Source organism: Elephantulus edwardii, unplaced genomic scaffold, assembly GCF_000299155.1.
Source record: "Elephantulus edwardii isolate Elephantulus edwardi_28Jun2011 unplaced genomic scaffold, EleEdw1.0 scaffold00284, whole genome shotgun sequence".
Taxonomy (NCBI): Eukaryota; Metazoa; Chordata; class Mammalia; order Macroscelidea; family Macroscelididae; genus Elephantulus; species Elephantulus edwardii.
The window spans coordinates 2501048-2511230 of record NW_006400034.1 but is presented as its reverse complement, the minus strand read 5'-3'; the positions used below and the strand labels follow the sequence as shown (position 1 = coordinate 2511230).

The 10183-nt window shown below is 39.0% G+C and overlaps 1 protein-coding gene across 1 annotated transcript in view; it reads left to right on the top strand.

Moving 5' to 3' along the window:
* Nucleotides 1–3552: 3552 nt before the first annotated feature.
* The window catches only part of LOC102851240 (glycine N-phenylacetyltransferase-like), a 24005-nt gene continuing 17374 nt past the window's right edge, over nucleotides 3553–10183 (top strand). Inside the window, exons 1-4 of the mRNA XM_006900426.1 lie at nucleotides 3553–3630; nucleotides 4666–4773; nucleotides 7304–7430; nucleotides 9045–9216. Of these exons, the coding sequence (XP_006900488.1) occupies nucleotides 3553–3630; nucleotides 4666–4773; nucleotides 7304–7430; nucleotides 9045–9216 (485 nt within the window). The remainder of the gene's footprint in view (nucleotides 3631–4665; nucleotides 4774–7303; nucleotides 7431–9044; nucleotides 9217–10183) is intronic.

Genomic DNA, 10183 nt, shown 5'->3' with positions numbered 1-10183 from the left:
AACTGTATAAAACATATTGCTAATGATTCTTCCTCCAACCATCCAGTGCCACATTCAGCTTCATATAGTCCAGTTTCATGAATGATTTTCTCAGCAAACAGATCAAATAGGTGTGGAGAAAGGATACAGCCTGGATGCAACACATATCCTGATTTTAAACTATGCTTTTTTTTCCTCATTCTGTTTGGACAACTGCCTCTTGGTCTCTTTATAGATTGTACATGAGCAGAATTCAGTATTCTGGGATTCCTATTCTTCTCAATGAAATTTAGACTTTATTGTGGTTGTTGTTGTTGTTATGTGCCATCGAGTCATTTGCGACTCATAGCGACCCTATGTACAAGAGCCCTAAACTCGGTTCTATGTTTTATCTTGTGCCAACCTCGCTGTTTCAAACACATTCATTCCCACCACTCCACTCCATGTAATTGCAAAGACTATAGCCTGGATCAGGCGCATCTTAGTCTCCAGCTTGATGTCGTTGCTCTTCAGCACTCTTGAGAGGTCCCTCCCAGCTGACTTTCCCAATGCAATTTGTATCCTGATTTCCTGGTATACAGTCAAATACTTTGGTATAATCAATAATACAAACACCTTTTCATGTATTCTCTGATTTCAGCCAAGATATATCTTGCTTTCACCCAAACCATTTAGTATCAACAAATAGATTATTATTTTTTTTATTTATGGATTAGAGAAGAGCTCTGGGTCTCTTTTCCAAATTTTAATAACAGCTCAAGGCTGCTTTTGTTTCAGGTGCCTGTGAAGAGAAAGGCAAATGAAGGGATGATGTTATGAGAGTCCCATCCACCTGCCAGCTCCTGGAATGTTAGTTTCACAAAGTTGCTGAGTAATGACTAGCAGAACCGTTTGAGGGCAGAAAACAGGTTAGTATTCACAAAGAGACTCTTTTTGCCATACTGTTAGTTTTTTAACGTGACAGGATCACCTTCTTAAAGGGAACCTAGAGAGAGTTCAATCCCACACCAGCTGGTAAAGTCTGTGCCTGTTTGGTGTCTGAGTTCTTTTGAGGACCTCTGCTTAGCAATTTCTGGAAGAAACAGACTAAAGCAATCCTTCAAGAACATCATACACTGCTGGATCAGAGGGAAATCCTATTTTCTGGAGTAGTCCACTGCTTTCTATCTGCTCTTGGGTGTCCTTGCAGACGCTGATGAAAGAACAGCTTTGCAGGTGAGGGCAAATCTAATGTGTTGGGATCCTACTCTCCTTTTGATTGCATACCGAGGCAAAATGAATCCAGATTCTCTGGCCAAGTACAAATAAGAATTTTGAACTAATTTTTGTTAAGATCCTGTGTGAGGAATGGAAGCTTTTCCACTTGAGAGACTTGAATGTCACTCCTGTTGTATAAAAGAAAGTGGACTAGATGTGTGAGAAATTCTTGGCTATTTTTGTTTGGGATTTATAAATAAATATGGAGGGGTTTGGCAACTTATTGGTGGTAGGGAGTCAAGAGAACATGTAGTAGTCTCTGATATGGAATAGGTTCGCTCAAGGGAAATTTATTTAACACTTAATATGTAGATGGTACTATCCAAATATTAAATTATTTAATCCTTGGGTGTCATTCTAAGGTAGACAGCGTTGTTGTTCTTTTTTCTTTGTGTAAATAATAAGAAATTATGTCTTCTGCTTAAAGTAATAAAGGAAATAGACTCTATTACAAAGTCTGAGATTAATTGTTCATTTTAAAATCATGTAAAAGTCAACATAACTTTTAATATTTCAACTCTAACTGCTATGATATCGTTGACTGTTTCCTTGAAAATTATTTTTTTATATCTGTGATATTTACAAATATGCAAAAGATTTTACACTGATGATTATAAAGATTTTAATTGACATGTGTGAAATGTTTTATGATCCATCTTCTCCACATTGCATATCAATGGTCTCCATTATGACAAAATACTTATCACAGCTTTAACGTTAATAGTTTTTAGAGAAGTAATATAATTATAGATCTTTATTTATGCAAATTATACTGAGACTCTATCCAGTGTGTTAATTAATAATTTACTTTATCCACTTCCTAAACAACATGCCACTGGAAACTCTATGAACTTTGAGAAACGATGATTGGTATAGAAAGACTTTAGGTCTTTTGTTCAGCTTTGACTAGACAGCAATCAACAACAGCAACAACACTTTTATGTAAAGGATTTTTCCTAATTTTTATTCTTTTGAACAAATTCCAAGTGCCAGGATGTCAAAGGTTTCAAAGTACTCTTTACAAGGACTTTGCCCTTTTCCAATGCTGAAGGCTGCAGAAATTTGTTGGCTTTCTAGAGCATTCTCAGTTTTTCAGACTACTTGTTGTTGTGTGCTTTTGAGTCAATTTTAATTCATAGCAAGCTCAATTGAGAGTAAATGCCCCACAGAGCTTCCTAGCCTGACAGCTTTGTAGACGCAAATTGCCTGGTCATTTTCTTACAGAGAAGCTGGAGGGGTCAAAGCCCATCAGTCTTTCCATTAGCAACTGAGTGTTCAATCACTGCACCACCAAGTCTTCTTTCAGCTGCATTTACTGAGAAGCACATTTTCAAGAATTTTTATTGGCTTGCATATACATTGCGTTTTGTACACATACTTTGTGTCTTCCACAGTCATTCATATACGTTGTGTTTGTTGCATGCGTTTTGTGTTTCATACTTTCATATTCATTATATTTTCTATGATTAGTTACCATTACTCTAGAACTGTTATCTCCTCATCTTTTCAAGTCCCCAGTAAACATTTCCACTCACCAACCTCTGCCATCCCAGTGATTTTCCTTTTCTCCTGTTTCTACCCCTCCTTCTCCCCTCCCCCTTTCTCTTCTCCTTTTGAGCTTTGGTACATATTTTACTCAGTTATCCTTCTATTATCCCATGGTGGTCTTATACACTGTTTGTCCCTATGTGACTGACTGAGATAGTTAATGAGCACCACTTTTATGTTTTCATATTGCATGTGTGCAAGTGAAGATGGTTTTCCCAAATGATACAGGTGTGTCTTTTGTTTATTTTAAACAATACATTAATAATATATCCCTGGCAGCAATGGTGGCATCAAATTCTACTTTGTTCTTGTTTGTTGTAACTTTCTTGTGAGATGTCGCTAGGTAAAATGCCAAGTTAGCCCTCAGGAATCTCCAGCTTCCCTTGTCTTGATACCCTCAAGAGATACATAACAGAGGCCTTGTTCTCAACTGTGATTTTTAAAAAGGATTATCTGGTACAGGTACAAATAGAGAACACGTAAATATATGTGCGTGCTGCCTTATACCAACAGTGAGATTTTAAAATAAAAAAAAAATAACTTCTATGCTAAAAATAATTTATGAAAGAAATGTTTGTTTTCTCCCAGTTTTGTCTTGCCTTAGAATTGCTGAGAAGTCTAGCACATGGTGCAGCGATACAAGGACTAGGATGGAGGCCGCCCATTAGCTACAACTGTTTGTCTACGTGCCTTCCCAGATTTTCACATTCCTTTATGTTTCTTGTCAGCTTTATAGAGTCCTATCCCTAGGAGAAGGTTAGTGCCAAGATGTTACACTTGCAGGGCCCAAAGATGCTGCAGATGCTGGAGCAAGCCTTGAAGAAGAGCCTTCCCGAATCTTTAAAGGTGAGAATGGGGAAAAGAAGCTTCCCATGGAAGAGATGATAACATGCTCAAGTTACAACAGATAAAATCCTCTCTTCTCCTTCAGGGGACATTCTGGCTGCAATTGGTCCAGTGCAGATTTGTTTGTTCTATTTACAGTCCATTAGTATATTCCATATTCTTCAACAGCAGGACAGTACAAAGCATCAAGTCTTTAATCTTTCTTCTTCCTTGTCCAACTCCCAAATGCATGTGAGACATGTGAATATACCATGGCATGGGGCAGTCACATTTGAGTCTTCAATTCTGTGACCTAAAATCACTTACATTCTGTGCTTTCAACAACTCTGTTGAGAGAACATTAACTTTTGAATATACCTCTCAGAGTAATGTTGTTGTTGTTGTTGTTGTTGTTGTTGTTGTTGTTGTTATGTTGCTATGTGCCATCGAGTTGCTTGGGACTCATAGCAACCCTATGTACAATAGCCCTAAACTCTGCTCTGTCCTGTGCCAATCGCACTGTCTCTGACACTCCCATCCCGATTATCCCAGTCACTGAATCAATCCACCTCATAGAGGGCCTTCCTCTCCTGCGCTGTCCCTTCACCCTCCCAAGCATGATGTCCTTCTCCAAGGACCGGTCTCTCCTCACAACATGTCCAAAGTATGTTAGACGGAGCCTCAGAATCCTTGCCTCCAAGGAGCCACCAAGTTTAACCCTTTCCAGAACAAATCTGTTTGTTTTCCTAGCAGTCCATGGTATTCTCAATACTCTTCTCCAGCACCACAGCTCAAAGGCATCAATTCTCCTTCTATCCTCCTTGGTCGAATAGACAAAAAGTAACACTTCATTGTTTCATTTGTTCTCCAGAATAGTCATATGTTTGATGATTCTTCTTAGACATTGGTAATAGGTCAACTGCTATTTTATCACACCCTAAAGGATTGTGCATATTTTAGGGTGAGACAGAAGTTGTATTCTTATCAATCAAATGCATGGCACTTTACTATCCCATCTTGACATACTGACCGTCCACTTTTCTTGGGATGTTTCAGGTTTATGGGACTGTCTTCCACATGAACCAGGGAAACCCATTTAAGCTAAAGGCCCTAGTGGACCAGTGGCCAGATTTTAATACAGTGGTTATCCGCCCACAAGAACAGGTAAGCTACCACATGTGAAATGATTAGGCTTTCATGTTCCTCTTGTTGCCTGGCATGTGTCTGGCAATATGGTGGAACGTGGGGCCACACGTATGAATCATAAGGATGGAAAGCAAGTGTCTGTTCTCAGGAAGTTCACAGACGGAAGCAGATGAAAAAGAAATCTATTACAATGCAATGTGAATTATGCAAATCTGGAAGGTGTATAAGGCATACAAATAGACCAGGCAAAAGCTGGTTTAAACTATTTATTAGGAAGCTGGGGGTGGTGGGGGAAATGGTTAGAGATACATCTTGGTGAAAATTTCACCAGAACTTAACTTTGAAAAGAAACATATTTTTTTCAGACTCAAAGAGTAGTAATGTTTTAACTGGTGGAAATAGGAAGGGCAAATAAATGAAACGACATGGATAAGTTTAGAAGACATTGTACTGAGTGAAATATCTCTGTCACAAAAGGAAAAATACTGTGTAACTCCCCTGTTATAAAATAGGGCTGACATGGGGGATTGGGGGTAGAACAGGAAAAGAATGAGTAAATAACAAACACTGCACTGGAATGGATGAGGGGAAGGGCTGTCTGAAGGGAATGTATGAGTAGCATTGTTTGTGTAACAATTGACAGTCTGGGACAAGAGGTGGATTACAAAGCGAATTGGGAATAGGGGAAAGGCAGGGAAGGAAAGAAAATGTACAACAATGAATGAATGAAAACCTAACCTTTCTATAAACTTTCATTGAAATAATCATTTAAATTTTTTTTAAAAAAACAAAATAAAATACCTATATTTAGGAATATTTTTTCTACATCAAACATTTAAAACATCATTCTAAATGTTCAGTACTTTTGAACTATAAATGTTACAGGTTCACTGTAAAGTAGAAAGTAAAAAATCCACAGGTGTTAAAATGTAAATGTTGTATATACAGGATTATTTTAATATGTTGCTTATAAATAACAATAAGATCTATCTATCTATCTATCTATCTATCTATCTATCTATCTATCTATCTATCTATCTAAAAGCAATAACCCAACCAGAATATAAAACTAGAGAAATTTTAACCCATTACAGTTAATATAGGAATGATGTTATTTGCTCTCTGCTGTTCTGTTACGCCCCATTGAAGTAGCACTGATTCATAGCTGACTCTCCAGCTGATTTTTAGTAGAGTCGTCATTGAGTTGTACACAAAATGTGCATATGGAACTGCACAAGATTTTCCAGTGACTTTATTTGTGGTTAGTTGGGTCCTTTGACTCCTTTCTCATTCAAATAATCCTGCTTCTTGTTTGATACGATTGAGAAAATTATTTTGAACACATTATCTTTTGACTGTGCTAGAATGCACATAGTGTTGTTGTTGTTGTTATGTGCCGTTGAGTCTTTTGCGACTCATAGCGACCCTATGTACAACAGCCCTAAACCCTGCTCTATCCTGTGCCAATCGCACTGCCTCTGACATACCCATCCCGATTACCCCAGTCACTGAATCAATCCACCTCATAGAGGGCCTTCCTTTCCTGCACCATCCCTCCACCCTCCTAAGCATGATGTCCCTCTCTGAGGGCTTTCTCTCCTTACAACATGTCCAAAGTGTGTCAGACGAAGCCCCAGAATCCTTGCCTCCAAGGAGTAGCCTGATTTAACCCTCGTTAGGATGACTCTGTTTGTTTTCTTGGCAGTCCATGGTACATTCAATACTCTTCTCCAGCACCACAGCTCAAAGGCGTCAATGCACATATTTTTTTAACAATAGTACTTAGTGGTTTTCATTTTGATGTAACAGTAGTTTTCATTTTATTTCATCTTGACTAGAATAAGATTTGAATACAGGGTCATCTGTATCAATTTCAATATGGTTGTGGTCACAATCCATTTTTTTTTTCTCAAGTAGAGTAAACTTTACCTGCAACCAAAGTTTCCTTGTCAGTAAGTTTCTTCTTTATTTTTGTTGTTATGTACCATTGAGTTGGAACTGACCCATAGCTCCAGCAGGTTTTGGAGGCAGTAAGTCACACTGGAAGAGATTGTCCATCTTTTTCCTACAGAGAAGCTGCTGGATCCGAACCATGTGCCTTTGAGTTGGCAGTGCAACTCCTTACCACTAAGCCACCAGAGCTTCCATATTATTATAAATAATAACTTGTAAGTTGGTATGCTTTGAAATTGTAATGAAATTGTTTTTAAATTTTAAGGTTTTTTATTTTAAATTGTAGAGCAGTATATATGTATCTTGTTCAGCAAGTTGTTGAGTTTGTTTAGATAGAAAATTGAGTAATTAAGGCCCTGGCTTGAGCTCATGCTGTTGTTAATTTGAGAATAGTGAAAACACATCAACTATCACTAGTAAATATGAGAAAATACACTTGATAGGAAATATAGCAGATAAAAGAAATATATAGTAATATATATGCTATATATATATGTATATATATAGTAGATGTAAGAAAATACACTTGATAGGAATACTAAACACTATTAATGCAGTCAGTGAATATAATCCAGTTTCTTTATTTCCCAAACAGGATATGACAGATGACTTTGATTTCTACACCAACACCTACCAGCTCTATTCTAAAGATCTCAAGCAATGTCAGAAGTTTCTTGGTATCTCAGAAGTCATCAACTGGAAGCAACATTTGCAGATTCAGAGTAAGGATTTTGAGATGGGTGGTGGTTCCTGGGACTTTATGTTTACAACTAGGTGCCTTTTAATCCCAAGCACATTCACCTGCTCAAAGCCTGTAAACTCTGCGCGTAATAGGAGGAGCTGTGAATTGTACACTCTCTTTTAGTTGAGGGTTCAGAATGTGTTTTGTAAACATACTAAAAATTTCTCTTCTCCTGTGCTGTCCCTCTCTCCTGCCGGACATGATGTCCTTATCCAGGGACTGGTCCCTTTTGGCCACAGTGCTCAAAGTATTGAGAAGGAGCTTTGGAGTCCTTCTCTCCAGGGAGAAGCTTGGTTTCGCCCTCTGCTGGACAGAACTGTTGCTTCTCCTGGCTGTCCATGGTGTGTTCGTTACCCTTCTCCAGCACCACAATTTAAAGGCTTCACTCACCAGCATAGGCTAGATAAATGCCCTGATTTTCTCTTTTTTTGGTACTGACTCCAGTTGAACCTCAGTCCGCTTTCACCAAAGTGTGCTTTTTAAACAAAGCGTATTTGCTATACACCAGCAGTCAGGAAATCAAAACACGGATTGCACTGGGAAAATCTGCTGTCATAGACCCCTCCAGAGTGCTGAAGAGCAACAATGTTAGTCTAAATACAAAGGTGCGCCTAACCTGGGCCATGGTCTTTGCGATTACTTGTTATGCTTCAAAGAGTTGGACAATGACTAGGACGACAGAAGAAGAATAGATGCCTTCGGATTGTGGTGCTGCGGAGGAGTCTTGAACGTGCCTGGACAACCAGGAGAACAAGTGGGTCTGTTTTGGAGAGAGTGGGGCCAGGTATCTCCTTGGAGGCTGAGACTTTGAAGGTTCGCTTCACTTAACTTTGGGCACATGGGCGGGAAGGATCGGTCCTTGGAGGGGGATATCATGCTAGGAGGGGTGGACAGGTGGCACAGGGTCAAGGGACCCTGATGGGATGGATTGATATGGTGGCTGGGGCAGTGGGAGTTGGTGTGTCAGAATTAGTGAGATTGGCTTGGGATGGGGAAGAGTTCCGAGCTGCTGTACATAGGTTCATTATACTTTGCAGGCAACTCAATGGCACATTACAACAATAACATACTAGAATAGGTTTGGAGGCAAGATTGGCATCCACATTTTAAAAAACATGCCTCTGGAAACTCTATGAACTTTGATAAATGTTGATAGTTGTAAAGGGGCTTCAGACCTTTTGTTAATAGGGTTGCTATGAATTGTGCTCAACTCGAAGGTGATCAACAACATATATACACACATGCATACACACACACACACACACACACACATATATGTATATATATGGAAAAAATCAAGTGTCTAAAACATAAGGTGTATATAAGGATTAAATGACTAACTAATGAAATATAGTATGTGCGCAGGGAAGTTGGTTACTTTATTTAAAAGACTGTCTTCATGGATTTCAGAATAATCTAAGATTTCTAGTATCACCTCTGTTTGCAGAAGAGTAAACAATCTTACTTGGTGACTCATGTAAGTGACAGCTGCAACTCTGGAAGCAATATTTTGACATCAAATCATGCTTTCTTCTTTGAGCACTTCTTGTAACATCTAAATGGACAATTGTATCTCTTCCTTAACTCTTCCTAGGTTCCCAGTCCAGTCTGGATGAGATAATACAAAATCTTGCAACTACTAAATCCTTCGAGGTCAAGCGAACGCAATGCATTCTTTACATGATGCCTAGAACTGTGCAAAGATTGATTCCCTCCTTGTTGGACACAAAGAACTTATCTCCTGAGTCTGGCAAGCCCAAGGCCATGTGAGTAAAAGCTTCACTACCCAAGTGAGATCTCTCGCTGTGGAGGAAGTCTCCCAGCTTCTCTCCCAGCTTCTTTGGCTCTTAGTCTGCATACTTGCCTGATCAGTCTCTTCAGTGCATAATGTCAGTTTAATCATTCTCTTACAAACTGTTCTCCCTATTTTGAATTAGATCTAAACTTTGTACTCCTTGAAGCTCTTGAAGGTCCTGCATGACTGGCTGCCCCTCACCGTATCATCTTCTACTTCTTGCAGCTCTGATAAGCTTTCTGTTACTTGATCCTCAGATGCTCACTCACACAGCAGTTGCTAATTATCTGCCTAAAATATTCTTCCCTCTCGCCTTCACTTTTTGACTCTGTCTTGCCATTGAGACTCAAATGTCATTTCCTCAGAAGAGATCTTCACGAGGTTCTCTAATATGAACCCTTTCTAGAACTCTTGCTCACATGACTCAGTTTGTATTTCTTATGTTTATCAATATCTGCAGGTATTTCTTTTCCTTTTGTGCACAATATTGAAAAAGCCATAGAGAGATCGTCTTGTCTCTCTCATTGGCTGTAAAGCCTCAACACTAGACCAGTTTACAGCACATGGTCGATATTTAAGAAAGATATGCTGAGTGGCAGGGTGGGGGGACAGTGCAAGAGAGAAAGACCTTGGATAAGAGGGATTGACTCAATGGCTGGGGTAATGGTGGTAGGTGTGTTCGAGACAATAAAGTTGGCACAGGATAGAGCAGGGTTCAGGGCTGTTGTACATAGGGATGCTATGAGTTGCAAGCAACACGATGGCACATAACAGCAGCATAACATACAAATCAACTCATTTCATACTTCACAGAACATAAACGATTGAACTGATATTTTAGACAGATTATATGTAATCTCACTCCTCCTACTGATTTCCAGTCTAACACTTTGTATAGTTGGAAAGTGATAATGAGACTTGATTTTGAGATTCTCAAT